Source organism: Zootoca vivipara, chromosome 10 (assembly GCF_965207765.1).
Source record: "Zootoca vivipara chromosome 10, rZooViv2.hap1.1, whole genome shotgun sequence".
In the NCBI taxonomy this organism is placed as follows: domain Eukaryota; kingdom Metazoa; phylum Chordata; class Lepidosauria; order Squamata; family Lacertidae; genus Zootoca; species Zootoca vivipara.
The window spans coordinates 54,234,600-54,259,799 of record NC_142593.1 but is presented as its reverse complement, the minus strand read 5'-3'; the positions used below and the strand labels follow the sequence as shown (position 1 = coordinate 54,259,799).

Here is a 25,200-nt window from a genome sequence, read left to right as displayed (position 1 = left end):
AAAGTGGAGTGTAGGAAAGTTTGGATGAATTTGATGGTTTCCCCTCCTGTCGTACTGTTGTTCTATGGCTACCAGTCTTTTACACTTTCGGCCCTTTTAAGTTGGTATAGTTTTTTATAAAGTTTGTGCATGTTGTTAATTTTTCTGCACACCAGCCTCTGACCGTAAGGTGCAGGATGGCATTTAAATATTCACCTCAATGTAGGAAAATAAATAGACCGTGGGCAAGCTTCTCACCACACCTTGGTTAACATCTGGCAGGGCCATAACACGTTGGATAAAACGGCTTTGAGGCTGGAATTGCCACCTGGGAGACCATCCATCCATGCCAGCTCCAAATGGAAGTCTAAGCACTTCTGAATCCTGTGCTATATTCAGATCTCATGTCAGTTCCATTAACTCCACTTTTCAGAGCAGCACGTTGCTCTAAGAGCCTCCTTTCCACCGGACTTCACTTTGCATCCTCTCCCAGCCCCCTCCTTCCTCTGCAGTTGATTAGTCAGCTTGCAGATGTGCAGAAAGGCCTCTTTCCAAAGGCAGCATGTTGGGAGTTCCCACCACCGGGAAGAGCTCTGCTGTACTTTTGTCCATCCGCTCTCCCTGGTGGGCGTGGTTTCTGTGTCCATTAACTCCCACTCTGCCTGGTGCAGTTGCACGCAGCTGGGCTGGCAGGAGCTGAATAGCACAAACGGGAAACAGGGAGGAAGTACGTCCACCCAGTTTGTCTTAATCAACCTCCTTCACCAACATGAAGTTGGGTATAAATATCAAGGGAAGTAATAGTACCACTGTATTCTGCTCTGGTCAGACCTCACCTGGAGTACTGTGTCCAGTTCTGGGCACCACAGTTCAAGAAGGATACTGACAAGCTGGAACATGTCCAGAAGAGGGCAACCAAAATGGCCAAAGGTCTGGAAACGATGCCTTATGAGGAACGACTTAGGGAGCTGGGTATGTTTAGCCTGGAGAAGAGAAGGTTAAGGGGTGATATGACAGCCATGTTCAAATATATAAAAAGGATGTCATGTAGAAGAGGGAGAAAGGTTGTTTTCTGCTGCTCCAGAGAAGCGGACACGGAGCAATGGATTCAAACTACAAGAAAGAAGATTCCACCTAAACATTAGGAAGAACTTCCTGACAGTAAGAGCTGTTCGGCAGTGGAATTTGCTACCAAGGAGTGTGGTGGAGTCTCCTTCTTTGGAGGTCTTTAAGCAGAGGCTTGACAGGCATATGTCAAGAATGCTTTGATGGTGTTTCCTGCTTGGCAGGGGGTTGGACTGGATGGCCCTCGTGGTCTCTTCCAACTCTATGATTCTATGATTCTATGAAACCAGGCAATTGTCTACTGGGCACAGAGTCCATTTCAGGATTGATTGCCCAAGTTGCATATTCTTGCCTTAACGTAGGGATATAAGGAACTGCCTTGGAGTGTATGGGGTCTTAGGGGAGGGGTAGGACTTCTGGTGGGTGACACGTCATGCTCCTTCTGGGGTCGTCTGTCCACCTTTGGTCCCCACCCTGCACTCAGCACTCACCTGTGGCTCAGCATGCAACAGCGGCCACACCCTGGAAACAGTTTTTACTAGCTGGCTAAACCAGGTGAGGGTAGCCGATGGGTCTCAAACCCTTGGTGAATTAGGGACTTTTCCTGCATACAAAGACAGGCTCTGGCAGACTGAGGTGATGAGACCAAGAACAGGTCCAATGGTCAAGAAAGGGGTTTCTGCATGTGCTGTGGAGGGAAGTAAGGGGCAGATTTGGCTTGTCAACCTGGGAACGTAGCCCATTTAGAAGGAAAACACTGGCTCTAACTCTCTGCTGCTTTGCAGGATATCTTCAGGAGAAGAAAAGGCTAAGGAGTAAACCCTACACAGATACAGAGTGGAATCCCTAAGCCTTTTATGTCTCCTTCCGGCAACTCCTGCAGCCAAGCTGGTGCCAAACGTATTTCTCTGCTTTCCTTTGGGCCACAGCAGCGAGGCCGAGGGGGGGGGTCTTGTCGTCTGGGCAGCCCAGGACCTCCAGACACACTGCCCAGGTTTGCACCCTAGAGAGGTCACTTTGGTGCTGCTAATGCAACAGTTTGGCTTCACCCCGGAGGTGCACTCTATTGTCTCTCAAGAAAGATGGATGCCAGCAACAAGGAGCTGCCTTATACCGGATCAGATCTACTGGCCCACCTAGATCAATTCTGTCTTCACTAACTGGCAGCAGGTCTCCAGGCAGGGGTCTCTGAAGATGGTGGGGATTGAACCTGAGACCTTCTGCATGCAAAGCAGCTGCTCTGTCCTTGAGCTACGGCCCATCTCTTCTCCACGCTAAACATGCCAAGCTCTTTCAAACATTCCTCATCCAAAATTCACCCAGTGCCAAATACAATGTCCTTCCATTGCCAACTACAGGCAGTTTTCACGCTCCTTTGAAGATTGCTTTCTAATATTCCTCCCTTATTTATGTTCCCAGGGTGGCTAAGAAAACAGTCGGAAACAATAAGAGTACTATTTCAGCATACAAAATATCACAGCAAGTTAAAACAAGCAGCAGCAGTCCATTCAAATAGACTGGGGTGGTTGTGGCCTTCCAGATGTTAGAATACAGCTCCCATCATGCAGGCTGGGGGCTGGCAACATCTGGAAGACCACCAGTTAGCAAGGGTAAAGGGTAAAGGGACCCCTGACCAATAGGTCCAGTCGTGACCGACTCTGGGGTTGCGCGCTCATCTCGCATTATTGACCGAGGGAGCCGGCGTATAGCTTCCAGGTCATGTGGCCAGCATGACAAAACCACTTCTGGCGAACCAGAGCAGCACACGAAAACGTCGTTTACCTTCCCGCTGTAGCGGTTCCTATTTATCTACTTGCATTTTGATGTGCTTTCGAACTGCTAGGTTGGCAGGAGCTGGGACCGAGCAACGGGAGCTCACCCCACCACAGGGATTCGAACCGCTGACCTTCTGATCAGCAAGCCCTAGGCTCAGTGGTTTAACCCACAGAGCCACCTGGGTCCCACCAGTTAGCAAAGGAAACAACAAAACCCAAACTGTCAGAATGGTTACTGGTTTTCACCCTGCATTGCTGCTGTGGGCGTTAGTAAGTTAGTGTCCCCACACTGAGAATGTGATTTTGATTGTTGATTGCTGCTTTAATTGCCACAGGCTGCTCTGGGAACCTTTGGGCGAAAGAGAGGGTCATTACATCCCAAGATACAATGCATTGCCAGTGGAAAACAGTATGGTGCGCAAGGGCAAGTGAAGCACCATCTCCCAGGCGACAACACAAGGTCACAACTTCCAAGCGCTGCAGCTGGCGGCTGTAACATCGGAGCAAAGTCACCTTGCTAAAGATCATGCTTTGGATCCTTCTAATCGCTAGCAACTCATGACCCCCAAATGCCCAGGACTACGGTTTCACTGCAGAATGAAGCTGGAGGTGACTCTGGTTTGCAAAGAGGGAGGACGATTACCCTCGAGGATCAAATGTCTTGAGGTCAGCAGGGACCACCAACCTAGTCCTTCCCTGCTGCTTATGTTCTGTTGTCCGATTTGTCGTGAGGGGACAGGGCAGTGATGAAGCATTCTAGGTCCTCAAACTCTCTCTCCATGCATTTGCCTCCCCCTCTGCCCTCTTTATTTTATTTTCCCAAGATTATATTAAAGCTTTTTTCATGGTCCAGTAAGAGAAAAGAAACTAATCTAAATAAAAACAAAAGTAGAGAAAGAAAGAGGAAAGAAAAGGCAGAGTCCTCACTCAATGGTAGCTCTCAACCTTTGCCACCCACAGAAAGTGGTGGACCCTCCCAGCTCTCACCTGGCAGCTTTCCTTTCTTTTCCAAATCTCTCATCCTGGGAGGTCTCCCCTTCCCTGCCTCTCACTCAGGGTCCTTCCACCAACCATAAGCCACCTTCATGTGCGTGTAATCCTTGGGTCCTTGGGATTCCCAAAGAGTTCTGGGACCAAGCAAGAAAAAGGTCAACCCTAATGGCCGTTTTAGACAAGGCTTGCGCAACTTGGGGTGGCAGTAAGCTGCCTTAAACCAATTACGGCCTCGGCCAGGTATACCTGAAGGAGCGTCTCCTCCCCCATCATTCAGCCCAGACACTGAGGTCCAGCTCTGAGGGCCTTCTGGCGGTCCCCTCACTGCGAGAAGTGAGGTTACAGGGAACCAGGCAGAGGGCCTTCTCGGTAGTGGCGCCCGCCCTGTGAAACACCCTCCCATCAGATATCAAGGGAATAAACAACTACAGTGGTACCTCGGGTTACAAACACTTCGGGTTACAGACTCCGCTAACCCGGAAGTAGTACCTCGGGTTAAGAACTTTACCTCAGGATGAGAACAGAAATCGCGTGCTGGTGGCGCGGCGACAGCGGGAGGTCCTGTTTAGGGAAGTTTTTAATGTTTGACTTTTATTATGTTTTTAGTCCTCTGTTGGGAGCCACCCAGAGTCGGGAAACCCAGCCAGATGGGCGGGGTATAAATATTATGATTATGATCGTGATCATTGGTCCATCTAGCTTATTATTGTCTACACTGACTGGCAGCAGCTCTCCAAGGTTTCAGGTGAGGGTCATTCCCAGTCCTACCTGGAGACATCAGGGATTCTGCATGTAAAGGAAACACTCTACCACTGAGGGATGGCCCTTCCACCAACCTGAACACAGCCTACTAGCCATGTCTTGAGGTCCGTTGGACAATTCCTGGCCCTACCTTTGAAGTCACAGGTAGTAAGCTAAACCAGGAAGTTTATTTAGGATGACCCTAAAGCTCTCAGTTGGAAGGGGGTGCCTTGAAACCACCACCCCCACCTCACTTTTTCTCCAACACAGGTTTCAGATTGTCAGGCTGGCCACCATTTTAATTTCCCAGAAGTCTCCTGGCAACAATGCTATGCCACCACAAAGTGTTTTCCCCAGAAGGCTTCTGGGAAATTTAAAGAGCTCAGAGGAGCATTGACGCCGCCACCTGAACTGTCCCCCATTTTTGTTTTTTTGGTCAAAAATAGCTGAAAGTCCCTTTCCCCCCACACCTATTTTCAAGAAAATAGGGTGGTGAAAATGAGTAAGAGAGCCAGAATGGTTGGTGTTCTGGATTAAGACCAGGGAGATCCAGGTTCAAATTCCTCTGCCTCTCATACTCGCCCACCTCACAGGGTTGTGCTGAGGATAAAAATGAGGGTGGGGGGAGCCTGAAAGTCACCCTGAGGTCCTTGGATGAAAGGTGGGATTTTTAAAAAAAACTGCAATCACAAACTAAAATAAATAGTAAGTTCAGCACTAGGCTCTTATGGAGTTACCATATGTGAGTGGAAAGGGTCACGGATTGTGCCAGCTGCCTTTGGAGAGCACGAGGAGGAGGAGGACGAGCGGCTCTGAGTGACGGTTCTGCAAATATAACAGCCTGAGTCACGTAGCTGCTGCACGAGAGCCATCCTAGCCCATTACGATGCACTGCAGCGTCCAGATCAGCTTTCGCTCATCTTTTCCTTAAGGGTCACATTGCTTCAGATGCTAACTCTGCCGTTTGAAATGAACGCAGAGCTAACAGTGCACGAGGGGCACATTTGGACAAATCTGGAGGCCAATCCTGTTATCGCATTGGGCGGGGAGAGAGGGCCATAGCTCAAGGGTAGGCAGCCCTGGATTCAAATCCCAGAATCTCCAAGCGTTTGGCTGGTTGGCATTCTACGGCGTTTTAAACGTGTTTGTGGGAGGGAGGTTACTGGGTTTGTTCTGCTTTTATTATGCATTTTGCGTTTACATTTTTGTATCTTTATGCTATGAACCACCCTGTCCTCTTTGGATGAAGGACAATAGCAAAGTTGATTGATTGATTGATTGATTGAGCCATCATCCTATGTCCTTATCCTTCTGGATCACCCTTCCCAAACCTGGTGCTCGCCAGCTATTTTGGACTACAGCTACCATCAGCTGATGGGACATTGTGGTCCAAAACTCCTGGAGGGAGGCACCAATTTGGGGAAAGACTGCTAAAGGTTTGCAAATTATTATTATTACTACTACTACTACTACTACTAGAAGACTTATCTGTCAATCAGACCAACTAACATGTCCCATCAACGCAAGGATTTGCACTTGTGCAGCTGAATGTCCCGCCCTCCCCAAATGTTTATTTTCTTCTCTTAGCCAGTCCATGACATACACCGAGTTAGATCTAAAAGGTAAAAATTTAAAGGACCCCTGGACGGTTAAGTCCAGTCAAAAGTGACTATGGGGTGTGGCGCTCATCTCGCTTTTAGACCAAGGGAGCCTGCATTTGTCTACAGACAGCTTTCCAGGTCATGTGTCCAGCATGACTAAACTGCTTCTGGCGCAACAGAACACCGTGACGGAAGCCAGAGCGCACGGAAATGCCATTTACCACCCCGCCGCAGTGGTACCTATTTGTCTACTTGCCCTGGTGTGCTTTCGAATTGCTAGGTTGGCAGGAGCTGGGGCAGAGCAACAGGAGCTCACCCTGTCGCGGGGATTCGAACCACCGACTTTCTGATCGGCAAGCCCAAGAGGCTCAGTGGTTTAGACCACAGCGCCACCCGCATCCCCTTAGTTAGATTAATGCTCCACCTAACCCTGGTGCTCTGACCTGCGGGGATCTCTCTGTGGGTTCAGGGACTTTCCCAGTGCTTCTAACAGAAATCCTGGGGCCTCATGGTTCATAGAATCACAGAGTTGGAAGAGACCACAAGGGCCATCCAGTCCAACCCCCTGCCAAGCAGGAAACATGCATGCAAAGGACGCAGCGCTCTGCCACTGAGCTGTGGGGCCTGCCCTGACTGTGCCTAGACACACTCCCCGGAGACCACGGTCACCACAACCCCGCCACCACAACGCCCTGGGTGTGTGCGACTGTACCTGGTGCCAGTGTCACCGCCACTCCTCAGAGCTCCGCCATCCGTGAAATTGAGGCTGCCGGTCCAATTGGCCATTTCCTCTCCACTCTGCCAGCTAAACTGCAGCCCACTAGCAAGAAAACGAGGCAATTGGTATTTTGCATCATTCATCGGCTCAGTTTCTTTCCTGCCCCTGTTACACGGTGGGCGGAATGCGTTTTTGCAAAGGGCAGGAACCTCGAGGACGGCCGTTCATTGGTTTAGTGCAGACTTCCCCAAGCTGGTGGCCTCCTGGTGTTCTGGATTGCAAAGCCCATCAGCCCCAGCCACGATCTGCAGTCCAAAACATCTGGAGGGCACCAACTTGGGGAAGGCTACTTTATCATTATGAAAGGTCAGGGTCTTTTCTCTTTGGGTTAGGAGACTGCATCTGAATTTGCCTTTGCTAGGCGTCCCTACTGGTGGCCCAATTCTACACGTTGCAGCAGCAAATGCAACTTTTCTGGAAGTCTGCTGCTTCTTCTTCTTCTGGGGTGTCCCATGCAGCTACTGCAGAGGCCAGCATCAAAAAACCTGCAGGAAGGGGGTGTCTTGTTTTGATTTCATGTAAGCCGCTCCGGGAGACTTTTGGATGAAAAGCACGCTACAAATGCTCTAAATAAGTTAAAAACAAAACAAAAACAGCTTAACAATGCTTTCCAAGTCAAAGCGCTTCCTTTCGCTTGACAGGCATCTTCTTTAGTTGAGATTTTTTCATTGCAGGGGGTTGGACTGGATGACCCTTGGGGCCCCTTCCAACTCTATGATTCCAACCTGCGTATTCTCTCTCTGTCCACTTTTCCCAACCCATGCAGAATTTCATTCCCTTCCAGAAAAGGCTCTTTATGTATGCGACAACAGCCACACCAATGCCGGATTTAAGTATAAGCTAAACAAGCTATAACTTAGGGCCCCACTCTCTTGGGGGCCCCCAAAAAAATAAAGGGAATAAAACCTGGGTGTACATTTCCAAGATATGAGATAAAAAAACAAATAAAATAAAACCAATGTGATAAAATACATATTTTGTTATGTGCAAATGGCTTTAGATGCCTATTAGGTCCATAAATTACCATATAGCATATGTTGAACACAAAAAAAAACCAGCGATAATTTGTTGTTGACAAAGGACAGCTGGACTTATAAAGGGCCCCATTACCTTCAGTAGGTTAGGGCCTCATCAAACCTAATTCCGGCCCTACCAAAGAGGAATAGCAAAGTAAAACTGTTGGATTATGCTGAAATGGCAAAACTGACCAGAAAGCTCAGGAACCAAGAAGACCAAAACTTCAGTAAAGAATGGGGGAAATTTATAATGTATCTAGGAGACCACTGTAAGCAGGTGAAAACATTAGCAGGATTCTAATAACACTTGTAATGTAGGAAATACTAAGGACATTATGGGAAGATACAAAACATGGATTATGAAATAACATGCAGTTGGGAGATGGTGTACAATAGGACCCATGGAGGGGAAGGTGGGAAGTCCAGAGATTCTGGAAAATCTCTAAATATGGATATGTAATTTGTACTGTTATAATTCTATATTTGTAAAATCAAATAAAAATTATTTTTAAAAAGAGAGAATTTCATTCCCATCTATCGCGTCCATCCATCCCCTTACTCACCTTTAGGGAAGGACCATAGTTTAGTGGCAGAGCATTTTGCCTTACCTGCCAAAGGTCCCAGGTTCAATTCCTACCACCTCCAGACAGGGCTGGGGTGCACGGTCACCTCAAAATGTCTGGAACTGGTATGGCGATTTGAACGCTATACAGGTTTCAGATGACTTACCAATATATCACCCAGCTCTGGCTAAGAGATAGTGATATTCCCCATAACTCCCTTCCTGAAAGGAGATCGGGATGCTGGCTCTCGCAGCCGAATCCAGGATTTTGCCCGCTGCACCACACCGCCATCAGCTACAGCCTTGAGGCTTCTCTCTCGTACTCAGGCAGCGTATTGTTAGACTGTGGAACTCCCTCCCACAGGAGGACGTGACGGTCACAAACTTGGGTAGCTTTAAAGGAGGATTGGCCAAATTCTTGGAGGAGGGGGCTATCAATGGTTACCAGTCATGACGGCTATGTTCTGCCTCCACAGTCAGAAGCAGCAATGCTTCCAAATACCTCTGGTTGCATCTGCTCCAGGTTGCATCTTTTCAAGTTAAGAACGCGGCCAACCCAGAAGTGTTTACTTCCGGGTTTCGCCACGTGCGCAAGCGCAGAAGCATTCCACGTGCTTTGCGCATGCGCAAAAGTGCTCTATCGTGCTTCGCGCGTGCACAGAAGCACCGCTCTGGTTGCGGACTTTTCGGGGTGCGAATGGCACATCGGAACAGATCATGTCCGCAACCAGAGGTACCACTGTACGAGTTTGTTGGAAACCACAGGAGGGAAGAGTTGCTCTTTTGCTCAAATCCTGCTTGCGAGTTCCCCACAGGCATCCAGTTGGCCACTGTGAAAACAGGATGCTGGACTAAGATGGGCCACAGGCCTGATCCACTTGGGCACGTCTTCTATTACATAATGAGCCACTGGGTCCATAACAGCATCCTGACTTGAACTCCCTTAGAATCGAGGGTGCTTAAATTGGATCCCCTCACTCGCTGTGATCTGAAGGGCAAGCATGTTAAGCCGCTCCTCATAAGACATATCTTTCCACTCCTCAAATTAGTCTGACTGATCTTCCTCTGGCCTTCCTCCAAAATGAGCTGGGGGGGGGGGCAGGGGAGACATCTGTTAAACTCATAGCTGCCAAGTTATCCCTTTTTTACAGGGATTTTCCCTTATGCTGAATAGGCTTCCTCACGAGAAAAGCGAAAACTTGGCAGCTATGGTTAAACTTGATTTCCTGACAGCAGCCCAGAGAACTCCCAAGAGGGCTTCAGGTCAGGAGCAATTACAGGCCAGAATGATGTCCAGCTCCTCGAAGGGCTCCTCTGGTCGAATTGCTTTCCTCCTCCACCAAAGGCACCTCCAGATTAGGGTGCTACCTGAACTGGGTCAAGGAGGTGCTCAGTGTTTTCATTTGGGCTCTGGGCTTTGTGTCTGCAGAGCTGCAGTGCATAGCAGAGGAGAGATGGGCAGAGAAAATTCGCCACCAACATACGTCACAGCAGGGACGATGGCATCATCTCCCGGGGCACTATTTCCTCTGCACGTCAAACAAGCTTTTCTCAAGAAAGGAACCCACCAAATAAGCCCTAGCAGAGGAAGACATAGCCTGCATGAGCATGCATGACCCTGGGGGTAAACGGTAACTTTCCCTTGAAAAAAATTCCCAGCACCCTTTTGTTGTGAGCGAGCCAAAGGCCTCCCCTATTCCCCTCCCAGAGCTACAGTTCCCAGAGCGGTTTAGCAGTCAATCACTCTTCACAGGGAACTCTGGGAATTGTAGTTCTGTTAGGGGAGCAGTCATCCTTAACAAACTACAGCTCCCGGGATTCCTTGGGCGGGAAGCAATGGCTGTTTAAAGTGTTATGATACTGTTTTAAATGCACTTGGGACCTCAGAAGGCCACAGCTATGGGGGTAGTTTGTTATGTGGAATGGGCAGGGAGGCTGTCATGAAGAGTTCAGTTCAGAAATGACCACTACATAGGGTTGCCATGTTTCAAAAAGTGAAAATCCAGACACAAAATTGCTTCCGGAAATACAGTGGTACCTCGGTTTACAAACACAATTGGTTCCAGAAGTCTGTACTTAACCTGAAGCAAACTTTCCCATTGAAAGTAATGGGAAGTGGATTAATCTGTTCCAGGCAGGTCCGCGGAGTACTCAGCCTGAAGTGTACTTAACCGGAGGTATGAGTGTAATTGGTTCCGGAAGTCCGTACTTAACCTGAAGCGTACTTAACCTGAAGCGAACTTTCCCATTGAAAGTAATGGAAAGTTGATTAATCCGTTCCAGACGGGTCCGCGGAGTACTTAAACTGAAAATACTCAAACCGAGGCGTACTTAAATCGAGGTATGACTGTACCAGGTGTATGGCAACCTTACCAGTACACAGCTTCCTACAGAGTACAGACTGTCACCCATTTGAAATGGATGCCAAGAGACCTCTAACGGTACCAATATACTTTCTATGTTCGTTTAACTCAGTGATTTTCATTATTATTGTTCTTTTGTCTCTGTTCAAATTGTCCGCCGCTGCAATGTTCTGCTGCTCTCTGATTCAAGCTGGTTTGTTTTGATAGTATAACTGCTGGTTTTCAGCTGAAGTCAGAACTCTTCCTGATGGGACTTATGGATATATACAGTTAGAAAGGACTGTGGAACTTTGTTACAATATATGATTACGGCTGCGAGACTTTTATATGCACAAAGATGGGAGGACCCATTATTACCAACAATGGAAGAATGGCTGTTAAAACTAACAGACTTAGTTGAAATGGCTAAACTGACGTGTTTAGTCAGAGACTAAACATTGTTAAGTCATTGTTAACATGTGATTAGAGATTGGAAGCCCCTCACAGACTTTTTACATGAAAAAGAAAAAGAAATAATGATATATGGATTTGAGGATTGAAGATCATGTTTGTTTATAGAAAGTGGCTTTGTTGGGTGGATTGGACAAACTGAATATTGCTTTTTTTTAATATAGCAGATAGATGAAGAATCAGAAGTTATTTATTTTCTGATTCTTAGTTTTCTAGCTTTCTCTTTTAACCTCTTTTCTACTCTTTTTATTTCTTTCCTTTACTTTCTCTATTTCTCTCCCTCTCCCCCCTTTGTGTTGTTATTGTATCTAGATAAAAGTCTTGGTTTGGTTAAATATATTAATTTTTTGCATTTTTCTCTATCAGCCTTTATAAAATTTATTTTTTAAAGTGGCATAACCGCTGCTTCAGTTTTTGCCTTTCCGTAATTGAGATGTTAAGTTGTTGTTGTTCTATGACGCTCAGAGAACTGCCATCAACGGAGAGCAGAAAAACTGGACACAAAAATACCAGAGAAGGCGACAAAGGGTGAAAAATAGGAACTTCATTATTTCGCCTCACTTGGTTTTCGTCCCTAGCGCTGGCAGAAGGATGCCAAAGAACTGTGCCAAGGGGAGCTGCTGCCACACTGTCTTGGCATAGACATTTCCAGAGCACCGAACTGCATGTAGCAGTTGATGGGAGAATGGAGCACAGTTGTCAACAAAGGAGCAAGTCATGCATTGGCCAGAAACAAGCACACCCAAGGTCATCCAAGGAGGGATGGCAGGTTTTCCTGCCTCCAGGCTTTGTGGACTGCTGAGTGATGAACAACCCTTGGATTTAACCATCGAAAAGGAAATCAATCATGGGAAAGAAGGGCAAGGAGGCAGAGTCACAGCCATGTGTCCCCTCCCCCCCCCCGCATCCTTAAAGGACAAGGAGCAAAATAATGTGACCCAGTTTGTTGAAGGAGAGCTGCAAACAAATTAATCTACTCTGAAGGTCTTCCCTAAATGTTGGCAGCCAATATTATTCTCCAAATACTGGCTGAGTTCGCCATGTTCAGCGAATAGCCAAAATTCAACATTTGACGCCGGACAATCTAAGCAGCGGCAATCAGACATTTCGGCAACATCCGACACCTTGCAATTGTATCTCATACGCTTTCTCTCATTTTGTACTCATTTTCATGGTTTACTTCCTACAAGGTAAGTGTGGGGCTTCTTTTTTAACTTTGGGGGGGAGAGATAAAGCAACCATTATACATGACACCAGTGAGGTTGTTTTCCCCTTGGAACCTCAGAAGCTGAACTTACACTGGGTCAGATCACTGGCCCACCTAGGTCAGTATTGTCTGCACTGGCTGGCAGCAGCTCTCCAGGATTTCAGATGAGGGACATTCACAGCCCTACCAAGAGATGCCATTGAAGATTCAACCTGGTGCCAAGCAGATTCTCTACCACTGAGGTCCAGCCCTTCTCCTTGCTTGCTGCATTTATCTTAAACAAATAGTGGGAAAGGGCGCTGAGATGGGTGAAGGGGTGTTAAACTTTTGCCCACCACCACCACCCAACTCCCTTCCAACTAGGATTCAACAGCCCCCCTCCTGTCTGAACCTCAGGCACCTGATAAACACTTTGCTATTTCTTAGTTTTCTATGATGGATTTTAGTTGCCTCTTGTCTGTTTTTATACACATTTCCTGCACACCACTTAGAAAGTATGGAAAGGAAATGTATAAATAGCAGAGATAAACAAATAAATCCCCAAACACCCCACAGCTGGGATTTGCAACGGGAGAAAAACGTCTCGCTGGTGGTCTCAAAAGGAGTTTTCCTCCCACTGCAGACATGTTTAACAAAAAAATTAACCTGAGTGCTGTGATGCTCGGGTGCTCCTTGGAGGGTTCAAACAGGCACCTGGTTGGTCCCTGTGAGAGCAGGGTGCTGGCCTCAATCCAACAGAGCCAGCAACTTCTTACGCTCCTAACTAAGCAAAGAGAAACTATGCAAGAAGCAGCACCTCCAGTTTGGTACTGAGGTGGAGAGGATGTGATTGACTTTCATAAAATTGCACACATAGTGGAATAAATGTGGATGGGGAGACATTGCTCTCTCTCCCTCTCCTGATTCTTGAACTCGGGGTTATCCAATCAAACGGATGAGCAGGAGATTACGGACAAGCGAAAGGAAGCATTTCTGCACACAGTGGATAATTAAATTCACAGCAGAGGAGGGGAATCTTTTCCAGCCAAAGGGACACATCCCCCCATGGGTAGCTCACTGGTACTTAGTAGGGTTGCCAGACTCAATAGAGGACAGGACTTCTGTGCCTTTAATTGCCCTGCTCTCTTTTGAGTCTGGAAACCTTAAAGAGAAACCAGAAACCCTTTGCTTGGAAATTAAACAAAGGGTCTGCTGGTTTCTCTTTAAGGTTTCCAGACTCAAAAGAGAGCAGGGCAATTAAAGGCACAGAAGTCCTGTCCTCTATTGAGTCTGGCAACCCTAGTACTTAGTGGGGCCAGAAGGAAAGTAGATGGCGCAACAGACACAGTTCTTCCCTTCTTGCAAAGCAGGCTGCATTGTGAAAGCCAGAGGTTTCTACACCCAGGCCTATAATCAAGGCTGCATGTCAGCCGGGCAAAAGCTCTCATCAAGATGGCAAAGCAAGGCCAGAGGGGGACATGGCCTGGACTTGAACACAAGCTGAGAAGCGTCCTGAGGGCCAAACAGAGGGGCCTTGAGGGCCACATCTGGGGAATGTCCTGAGGGCCAAACAGAGCCCCATTCGGTGGAGCAGCACCCCTGTCAAGATACGACAAGAGACCTGCACCTTCTAAAAATAAGTGAGGACTTTTTTCTCCCGACAGGCTTTCCCAGTCGGATAAATGGGTCTTTTTACCACTGGTGTCCATTTGTTGGGATTTTGTTTATTTGTTTTAAATGTCTTTGCTGTTTTTAATTATCTTCTGCGTCAATCTCCTAGAGGTGATGGTTTAGAACAGGCATCTCCAAACTGCAGCCCTCCAGGTGTTTGGCCTACAACTCCCATGATCCCTAGCTAACAGGACCAGTGGTCAGGGATGATGGGGATTGTAGTCCAAAACATCTGGAGGGCTGAAGTTTGGGGATGCCTGGTTTAGAAGGTGATTAATAAATCAGTGATGGTGATGATGAATCTGACATCCAGTTGTGTGTGATCAGTGGACTAGGGGGACTAGGCTAGTCCCCTAAATGTTCCTGCTAAATTAGAGTATTAAAGTATTAAAGCCTGGCACCTCCTTCCCAAAGCCTGGGAAGCTTCTGCCCTGCTTAGAGAGGGAGGTGCAATGCTAATGCATGCAATGTCAAGACTTCACAACATCAACCCCCCCACCACCACCACCACCAATTGCCCTCGCAAGCTGATTCCTCTGGCCCTGACCATTCCTCTATGAAAAAATTCCCCGCACATCACTGCCAACATCCTGTTCTCACAGGGACCAGCCAGGTGTGTGTGGGAAGCAATCAATCAGGACCTGCGCACAAGAGCTCTCTCCCAACTGGTGATTCACAGCAGCTGCCCTGCTGTGTTTGGCCTACAACTCCCATCATCCCTAGTTGACAGGACCAGTGGTCAGGGATGATGGGAATTGTAGTCCCAAAACATCTGGAGGGCTGAGTTTGGGGGTGCCTGGCGTAGGACTTGTTATGTATTCAGTGGTCTGTGTTTGCCTGAGCTTGAGTCTGGACTAAGGAATCCGAGCTCCTGTGTTCTGATTCAGTACATGTTGTCCAATCACAGAACATTTCAGGATTTGGGCCTCTGCCATTGGCCCTTGAACTCTGAGTCGTGATTCGCAGTTTGGAAGTTTAGGCAGCCAATCACATTGTGAGTGGGCGTGGCCTAGGCTTTCAGAAATGTATATAAGCAGTTGCTTTGACTCTGTTTCCCAGTTATGTAGTTCAATAAAGGTTCTTGCTGTTATCGCTGTATCTTGCCTCGTGGGAACCCACCTACACTTCAGGACTGCAGCCACAAGCTCTTAGGTTTTGAAGTGAGGGCTTTCCCACTTCACTGAATTTTCTCCTTGCGTGGTGCTCTCACACACTGTGTTTTTAAGGACTCATTTCAACGCTGGCTTGGCATTGTTTTATTAATCGGTGCAAACTGCTGAGAGCTTTTCAAGTCGGAAAGGGAGGCCTAGAGGTTGAAAACTAAACAATTAAAGCACACACAGCTTGGGTGGGAGGAGGAAATTGTGCTGAGGCAAGGACACCTTTGAAAGTATTTTTTATTGATTGGCTTTTATTTTCTTTACCCAAACGAGGGGGGGGGAGAGAGAGAGAGAAAGCTGGATGAGTCAGAATGAAATGTTCTTGCTGTTAACAAGGCTGCAGTTTAAGAGCAGAGGTGCTGATGTATGTATCGGGAATTCTTACGCGGTGCTATTTTCACAGCCAAAAAAATACTACCTCGCAGGGAGCGCTGGAACAGCAAGCGCTTGCAACATTCCTGCAGGGATCTTTTGAAATCACAGCTCAAGTGTGTGTGATCTATCTCCCCTACTTTACCACCCTTTTCATGCTTTTTTTTTTTAAAAAAAAAGGTAAGTGGAGGAAAGAGGATCATGCAATGCAGGAGAAATGGGAGACATCACCAGGCGTTTGTGTCCAAGACACCCTTTTGGAGATCCACAGCCTATGCAGAATAAGAAGTCAACACCACTTCAGACCTTGCTCTTGGGACACAGAAATTGACCCCAGCTCTCCTGCCTCATCCCAGGCCCAAAATACACCTGCACATGGTCTTTCCTGAACAGTGAACAGGGCGTACAAATTGAATTTGCCCACAAGGAAAATCAAGACAAGCAACGACCGTTATATTTCTCGTCTATCGATGCTGGCGAAGCACCCTCCCCACACAGAGACTTGTGGCACCTTTTTATACACCACCTGATTGTACAAAAAAACCACCAAATTACATTACAGCATTATCGGTACTAAAAAACAACTACTAAAACATCCCCCCCCCAAAAAAGAGAGATCAATTCCCGGCGTCTCCAGGAAGGTTGGGTGAGACCCCCAGCTTAAACCCTGAAGGGTGGCTGCCAGTCAGTGTGGGCACTACTGAGCAGTCAGATGGAATAAACTTCTGGCTATTTATAGTTCCTTATTCAACACATGCCCTGTCCAGGATTTCTACTTCTGTGTTAAATGTACACACAAGTGTGGAGGGTGAGCATGAGCAGTCGGTGGTACATTTTGTACCATTGCAATATCGTTACCTTCTTTGGGTCTTACACAAGGGGTGGCTATTTACCAGCCCAAAACTTCAAAATGCAGCTATGTCCTGAAAAGTGCATGAATGCAGTCACAAAATACATGGAGAGCAATTTTGGCTTACAGTGGTACCTCGGTTCTCAAACGCTCTGGTTCTCAAACTCCCAAAACCCAGAAGTAAGTGTTCCACTTTTCGAACGTTTTTCAAAAGCTGAGCATCCGATGCGGTTATCAGCTACTGTTTCCGGGGCACCTGCACCAATCAGAAGCTGTGCCTTGGTTTTCAAACATTTCGGAAGTCAAATGGACTTCCGGAACGGTTTAAGTTTGGCGCTTTCGTTTTTGAGGCTTTTCCGGTTCATTTGTTTTTGGGACTGTGTGGAACCCAGTTCAGCTACTGATTGAATGTGTGACTGCGGAAATGAATAAAAGACCCCCCCCCAATCCAAACAATGACTATCAGCAGTGCAGGTAAGGGAAAAAATTATTTTAATTTTTATCATCTACAATACTGTCTTATTTATTTTATAGTACAGTGCATTGATTATTGCTTTCATTTTATGGATCAGTGGTCTTGTTAGATAGTAAAATTCATGTTAAAATGCTGTTTTAGGGCTTGTTTTTAAAAGTCTGGAACAGATTAATTCGTTTTGCATTACCTTCTATGGAAAAGCGCACCTTGGTTTTGGAACGCTTTGGTTTTGGAACAGACTTCCGGGACGGATTAAGTTTGAGAACCAAGGTACCACTGTATTTGCAAAGGACACAAGTCTTCTGAAGGCACTTTCCCATCTACTTTGGATTGCTTCTTTGTTTTATTTGGCAGTGGGTGGTCTTTGGGAGAGAAACAGAGAGAAACAGTTGCAGAAGCTGCAACTCCACACTTTGCACCCTTTCCCGCCCTCCACTGAAATCTGACAGCAGCCAGGCTACTTTTGAGTGCCCCTGGCCCAGAGCCTCCCCACCCATTGCTAATATAGAACCTCATGAGATGGTGTCCCTAAGTATACTTCTTCTTCTTTTAATTTGTTTTCATTCAAATATTTTCATGGATAACAAAGCTACACATAACGACTCTGTTTTCAATTGATAGAGTTGTTTCTACAGGTCAATGAGACACCGCTGCCATAGGCACTGTGAGGTTGGAAGAACAAATGGGGGATAATGATCTTTCATTCTTTTGCAGAAGCCCTAGATCAGGGGTGGCCAACTCCCAGGAGACTGTGATCTACTCACAGAGTTAAAAACTGGAAGTGATCTACCCCCTTTTTTTGCGTCCAGTCAAAATTGTTGAGCTTTTTTTAGGAAGGAGGAAGGCGCATTTTGGGGGGTTCAGGTCAAAGTTGTTGGGTTTTCAGGGAGGAGGTAAAACGTTGAGCTTTTTTTTAGGGGAGCCACAGTTGTTCAGCTTCTGTGGGGGGGGGAGCCAATGATCTACCAGGGATCTACTGCAGATGATCTACCTGTTGGACATGCCTGCCCTAGATGGACCAATGGTCAGACTCAGAATAAAGGAGCTTCCTACCAGTATTTGTGTTCCAGTGGGGTTCATTTCCTACATTCACTACCTTACTACTCTATTCCAAACTTTAAAATGGAAAGCGTAAAGCTGGTGGTCAACAAAAGAGGTTTAAAGACTCTCTCAAGGCAAATCTTTAAAAATGTAGTATAAACACCAACAACTGGCAAACACTTGCCTGCGAGCGCTCCAGTTGGAGAACAGCCTTTACCAAAGGTGTCGTGGGCTTTGAAGACCCTTGAACTCAGGGAGCAAGGGAGAAAGGTGCTAAGAGGAAGGCATGCTTGGCAAATCCACACCATGATCAACCCCCGCCTGGAAACCAATGTCCCCACTGTGGAAGGACGTGTGGATCCAGAATTGGCCTCCACAGTCACTTACGGACTCATTGTTAAAGCCGTGTTTATAGAAGACAATCTTACTCGGCTACGAGGGATCGCCAAAGAAGATACCAGAGGGCAACGAAAATGGTCAAAGGCCTGGAAACGATGCCTCATGAGGAACGGCTTAGGGAGCTGGGTATGTTTAGCCTGGAGAAGAGAAGGTTAAGGGGTGATATGATAGCCATGTTCAAATACATAAAAGGATGTCATATAGAGGAGGGAGAAATGTTGTTTTCTGCTGCTCCAGAGAAGCGGACACGGAGCAATGGATTCAAACTTCAAGAAAAAAGATTCCACCTAAACATTAGGAAGAACTTCCTGACAGTAAGAGCTGTTTGGCAGTGGAATTTGCTACCAAGGAGTGTGGTGGAGTCTCCTTCTTTGGAGGTCTTTAAGCGGAGGCTTGACAGCCATATGTCAAGAATGCTTTGATGGTGTTTCCTGCTCGGCAGGGGGTTGGACTGGATGGCCCTTGTGGTCTCTTCCAACTCTATGATTCTATGATTCTAAGGGCTGTTGTATGGATAAAATGGAGCAGCACCAATGTACGTCTCCCTGAGCTCCTTGTGGTAAGGGATGGATGGATCCATTGGTGAAATAAACAAATAAACCCTTGAAAGGTGGGGCACTGTGCCTGTGTCATTCATATATAAATTATATCCATTTATAGTGCACCATTATTACTTCTGAAAGCCCTGTCTGTTTTGTACCAAGTTCCAATTAACTGCCTCTGCCACATCTGGAGATGTTGGGTTTCATAATCACCCAAATTACAGCTATTTAAAGAGGAACGATTAAATGTGCACGGCACGACTGGAGCCTTCCATTGGACTGTCAGCTGCTGGAGAGGGCTGGAGAGAGAGGAATCCTGCATAGCAGGCAGGGCTTCCTCCTGTGTAAACTGCCCTCGCTTCTCCGAAAGAGTCAGCGGTGCTTTAAAATACTGGGTGGCGGAAGCTCCGTTTACTGTCTTCAGCGATGCTATCTTTCTGAACAGCTGTGATCACACAGAATAGAAACTGGGGCTTCCAGCAGCTCCCTGAGAATCCCAGGTTTAAATCCTTGTTATTATTTTTAGTTCCAGCCCTCATGGTGTGAGAGAGGAAAAACACTTTGTGAAAGGTTAAAAAGGACCTGTTTCCTAAAGGACTTTCTCTCTTCCCCTGATGGAGAGCTGTAAGCTGAAGGCACCTTGTCTCTCTCGGAGGGGTAGGGGGTTGATATGTGCTAGTGCAGACTTTGTCAACGTGCTGCCCTCCAGATGCTGGCTGTGGCTGATGGGAGATGCGGCCGAAAACATCTGGAGCACAACAGGTTGGCTGTGGCTACAGTAAAGGATATGCCACCTGCCAGGAATCCATGAACTGCTGGCATCCATGGAAGCCCTAACCTGGAGCCTGAGGCTCTTGATCGCAGGGCTATGGGTTCAAGCAAAAGATTCCCGCATTGCAGGGGGTCAGACTGGATGACCTTGGGGACCCCTTCCAACTCTATGATTCTCCGTTCCTGAGCTTGGGGAAATTTGCTCTACTTACAGGCAACTCCCTGTTTGCGAGGGATTGCATTCTGAATCACTGCACGCTTCCGTGAAATCGTGTATAATCGGAACACCCATTGGAAAAGCCTGAAAAACACCCTGTTCCCCATCCCTGTCCCAATAGTTTTTGAGACATTTTCGGGTTCGGCGCGATGCACACACACACCATCGCACACATATGAGGTGCGCCTAAAGCAGCCGCTGCCTGCATACAATTGTAAGTAAAGCAAATATTATTCTAAAATAAAAATAAAAATCCAATGATCTCCATTGAGCTCACTTCCACGAAGAAGCTGAACATAAGTAGCATGTCCCTGGTACACCTCCAGAGAAGAGGGGAGCAAGTAAGAATAAAAAGCAAGCCAGGTAACCATCAGCACCAAACTATGTGCTGTGTGCTTTGACTGGCAGCTGCTCCTCAAGATCCCAGGCAGAGAAAAGCTCTTTCCCAGCCCTAGATCATATCTTAGCTCAGCCAAGTGATGGACTATGGAATTGAAAGAGGCAGCTTCTCAGTGAGGGATCCTCAGGCCCAGGGACTGACTAGGGCTGGGCAATTGATTGATTGATTGACTTTTTACCTTTATCCTCTGTATACCGCATTTTGTTTGTTTTATTGCTATGGCTTGTGGCTGATGCAAATAAAGATTCATTCAGTCAGTCTGTCCTGCCATGCGATGCCCAAATTCTTCCAGACGGAGTGCATGTGGGCCGAAGGGTGAGGGAGTGCTATATATACGATATACTAACAGCAAACTCGCTATCCAATTTTTATACAGCAAAATACCATTACCTACATGCAACACAGTGGCTAAGGAAAAACTGAGGGTTGTCAAGACTACCCCGCCCCCCCCCAAAAAAAGACCTTTTAAAAAAATCCTAAAAGGGGGAGGGAGCCAAAAGCAGCTCATTGCGAACTCAGAATGTTTGCTGACTAGTGGGAAAGAGAGAAAAATCAGTGGGAACGTAATGGAGTACCTAGGAAAGGACACGGCTGACTGGCTGAATTGTGCAACTCGATGCTGCAACATTTTGTTGTGGGTCCCACTTTAAATAAAGAAGCAGCCCTCCCAAGGTGGCTTACGAAAGCCCATGAAAAACATACCAGATTTTTTTTAAAAAAATATGTACAAATTAAACAAGCCAATTTCAAAAGCTACCGGTAAGAGCAACCGCACTTTCAACAGAACACAGTTTGGAGCAAGCGTTTACGGTCTGTTTAGCAGCTGTCCAAAAAACTGAGCCGATCAAACTTCTGGAAGAGAATTCCCAACATATGCAGGGCTAGCACAGAAAAGGCCCCGTCTCCAACACCCACCAGTCCGATAGATCCTGACAGCAGACTCATGAGCCAGACCCCAAAGGATTATCTCGACAGCTGGGCGCATTCCTATAGATGCAGGAGGTCTTGCAAACAACCCGATTCCAAATCATTTAGAACAGCAGTAGCCTTTGGGGTGAACTCTACATCTTGTTAGACTTCAACTCCCAGTAGCCGCCATGTCCAACAGTCAGGAATTGCAGACGTTTTAGTCCAGCAACATCTGGAGGGCATCAAAATTGGCGAGGCCGGGTTTAGGGCTTGAAAGGCGATGACATGGGTTTTCTGGAAAAATATGTGTTGTAACTTTTTCCAGAACGTTTTCCTGTGCAAGTTAGTTTCCGTGTGGGGAAATCTGTATGCTCCAGTAGAGAGTGATCTAATGTAGCATGCTTTATTTTACTTGTATTTAGTAAACAAAGCTAAAAATGTTGCAAATGCCAAGCTTGCTTAATACTGTATTTGCAATTGGCACCCGTTCATTATTACTAATGAACTTACGAAACGGGAAAAGCAGGCGTCCCACGCCACTGTTTAAAGGGCATAACCGGCACTTTTTAATTGAGCCTGGAAATGAATAGGCAGGCAGCGCAACTGGCATAGGGTTGATGTTATATTCTCTGAACGCCTAGACCCCATTTGCCCTTTCAGAAAAGTCCCCTTTCATAATTTACATTATTACACTTGCTGAATTTTTACACTTGCTGATCCCAATTCAGCAAAAGGCCATCGCAGCCCACATCCCATTGAAGTGAATGGGACAGCTGAATTCATCACTGACAAATCCATTGACTTCAATGGTGCCCAGGTGTGATCATTTCTCTCTTGATCAGGGCTCGGAACCCAAAGCATCCTCTTCATTTGCATGACTATTTAGCCCTAGCCAGTGCATGCTTTTACTCAGAAGTAAGCTGACCTTTTCAAATGGGGTTCAGTTCCATGAAAGCAGGAAGGAAGGCACTTTTACTACTTGTTCTGGCAGAAGTGTGCAATGCATGCATTTCATATGAGAAAATATGTTTATGTACAGAGCATCCATTTGGCAAAGACTCCATGTGATGGAACAGACAATGGGAAAGTGGAACAGCCACTGTTGTGTAGTGGTTAGAGAGTTAGGCTAGGACCTGGGAGGCCAGAGTTCAAATCCCCACTCAGCCAGTAAGCTCATTGGGTGACCTTGGGCGAATTACTATTTCTCAGCCTAACCTACCTCACAGGGTTGTTGTGTGGATAAACTGTGGCTGGGGGAGGAGAGAATTACCTCTTTGGAGGAAAGATAAGATCTAAGAATAATAACAAGCAGTAACGGTAGTGGTAGTAAAGGACCCAAAACAGAAACTCGCCTTTATGGGCAAGAAATGGGTGACAGCATTTCACCAGTGAGTAGCAGGAGATGAGTGGGGAAAAGATAGGGTGTATTCTCTGCATATGAAACAAGGCTGCAAACTTTTCCATTTCTCAGGTTGAGATCATTCTGATAATACAAGGCTGTTCTGCAGCCCTCAACACACAGTAAACCTTGGAATATCTATGCTGTAGAAATATATATAATGCCAAATTAGATCAGATATATATAAATTAGTTTAATTTCATCGCACACAGGTTGTACAATGACAATAAAGGGATTATTTTACACACACACCCCTAAAACCTGCATTTTTGTCTCCACGTAGTCTGAGTGCTGGATTAGTGGGGCGGGAAGAGAGGGTTTAAGGCAGCTTTTGCAAGGCAGTGTGTTTTAGATTCCCATTAGCTCCAGCCCCAAAAATCTGCAGGCTGGCAATGGCTGCCTTGTGGGCACAGGACATCTGCCCAGCTCTCCAACCAAAACAGAGTGGCAGGATTCCAAAGTGTGCAGCAAGGTGGTTTAAGTTGCCCCTACACTAATTTAAGAGCCTAGCATCTGGTAGCCCCGTACAGAGGCATTTTGTACACTTTGTAGTTATCACTCCAAACACAGAAGTTTTATCTTCCAACAGCCCTCTAGCCCAAACTGAGCAAAGCCTCACAAGGTGAAGAATGGCTGCAGCGAGTTGTTACAGTGACACTAAACCAGGAAATGTGTTTATATCTATCCAGGCATGCACAGTGCCTGCTTTTGAAACATCTGTAGCTATCTGCCCACACAGCATCGCACAGAGCTTGAACTCTTGCATGTCTTGGCTATTTGGCCTCACTTCTTTACAACACACACAACCACCACCAGTCACCAACACGCGTCCAGGCTAAGGAACCAGCACTGCTCCGGATCTGGCGCAAGTGGGTTGGTGCAGCCCCAAACCCAAAGGCAGCCCAGTCCTATTCTGCGCTTCCTCAATGCCGCTGGGTTGAATCCTGTGAAGAGGATTGCAAGCCCCGCAGCCCAGACCTGCGCCCGCTTTTGCCCAAGTTACGGGGTGTAGAGAGTGACGGGCAAGTCGTACGGCGCGATCCCGCTCACGTTTTTACTCGGGAGCAAAGTCCTGCTCAGCTCACTCCTTGGGAAGAGCGCGCGAGGTTGTTTGCACGGTTGGTTCCGAAGGTCCCAGAAGCTTCTTTTGCATACTTTCAGGAGGGTTTAAAAAACAATAATCTGCGACCACCGCCCCCAACTCATTTATCCTCCCTCCCCAAAATACAGCGAGGAAAACTCCTCTCGTACCTCTTGAGATAGTTTCTCCCGTACAGGATCTGCTGCAGGAGAGTGACGACGGCGAAGGCGCAGATGAAGATGAAGAGCAAAGTTCGGTTCCCCAGCAGATCCCGGCTGGAAGTGGGGTCCGTGTAGCCCATGCTGGCGGAAAGGGGGCCGGGAAGCCGAGCTCCGTCAAGGTCTCGCTCGCAGAAGGAGCCGCATCCTCCTCAAGCCCCGCTCAGGCGCGGCTGGGGCGAAGGAGAGAAGAGGAGGAGCAGGACGCGGAGGCGCGCCATTCAAGGGCACGGCGGCCCCGCATCGCCGCCCCCCGGCGGAGGGAGAGAGGCGGCGGCGGCCGGGCGGAAAGTTCTTCCCAGGCGCGGGAAAGCGTCTCGGCGGCTTCTCGCTTCTGCAAAGCAGCGCTCTCCGGCTCGCCTCGTCGGCGCCTCCGCCGCCCGCGCTGCGCCAGAGGAGGAGGCCCCCGGCGCGCAAAGGAGGGCGGCGCTGCTTCTCCTCCTCCTCCTCCTCCTGGGGGGCGGGGAATAAAAGCCCCTCCGAAATCCCCCCTTTCTACTCAACGAGGGGCCGGCCCCGGTCTTCTTTCGGGGAGGGGGCGGGCAGAGAGGAAGCCGAGCAAATCGAGAGAGGGTTCAAAGCGAAAGGCGACACCCCCAACGGAACTCCTGCAGCGGGCTGGCTGGCTGGCCTCTCCAAAACGCTGCGCTTTGGTTAGGTGCTGCTGTGTGTGTGCGTGCGCGCATGGAGATTTCCATATGGGCGTCTGGCACATAGACTCCAGCGAGGAAGACGAAGTAGAAGGGGACGTGTTCGGCCAGGGCTAGGTTTGAACCCAGGGAGGGTCACGAGTCGACGGCGCTTGGACATCTCTCCAAGCAAAACGGCCCGGGGGGGGAGCGAGGCGCGGAGGCAGGAACTATCGCGTCGCGGCCGAGCTGCGTTTGCAGTGGAGAGGTCTGTCGGGTTTGTGAGTGTCCAGCGGTAGGCTGGAGGGGGGTCCTGGTGCATTTATGTGCAACGCCTGCTCTCGGCTGGAGTTGCTCTCCTCGCGCCCCGTCCAGCCTCCCCTACCAAGCCCAGGCAAGGTCGTTGCGCATCTCTTCAAGGGCACGGAGATCGCGCGCGCTCGGCGCCTTCCCGCCTGCAGCTGTTTGGAGCCACATGGACGGCCGCCGCTGGCCAGGGACTTTAGGCAGACCCGAAAGCGTGCTTGGGAGAAACTGCCCTTGAGAAGACAAGTGTG

The 25,200-nt window shown here is 47.8% G+C and overlaps 1 protein-coding gene across 4 annotated transcripts in view; it reads right to left on the bottom strand.

Moving 5' to 3' along the window:
- ST8SIA5 (ST8 alpha-N-acetyl-neuraminide alpha-2,8-sialyltransferase 5) overlaps positions 1 to 24,940 on the bottom strand; it is a 50,548-nt gene extending 25,608 nt beyond the window's left edge. Inside the window, exons 1-2 of one of the 4 annotated variants that reach the window (XM_035100672.3) lie at positions 23,967 to 24,940; positions 6,867 to 6,974 (exon numbers count right to left, since the gene is read on the bottom strand). In XM_035100672.3, coding sequence (XP_034956563.1) covers positions 6,867 to 6,974; positions 23,967 to 24,097 — 239 coding nt within the window. In that variant the 5' untranslated portion in view covers positions 24,098 to 24,940. The remainder of the gene's footprint in view (positions 1 to 6,866; positions 6,975 to 23,966) is intronic. The other 3 variants (XM_035100673.3, XM_035100674.3, XM_088652865.1) reach the window with 3 other exon arrangements.
- Positions 24,941 to 25,200: the final 260 nt, after the last annotated feature.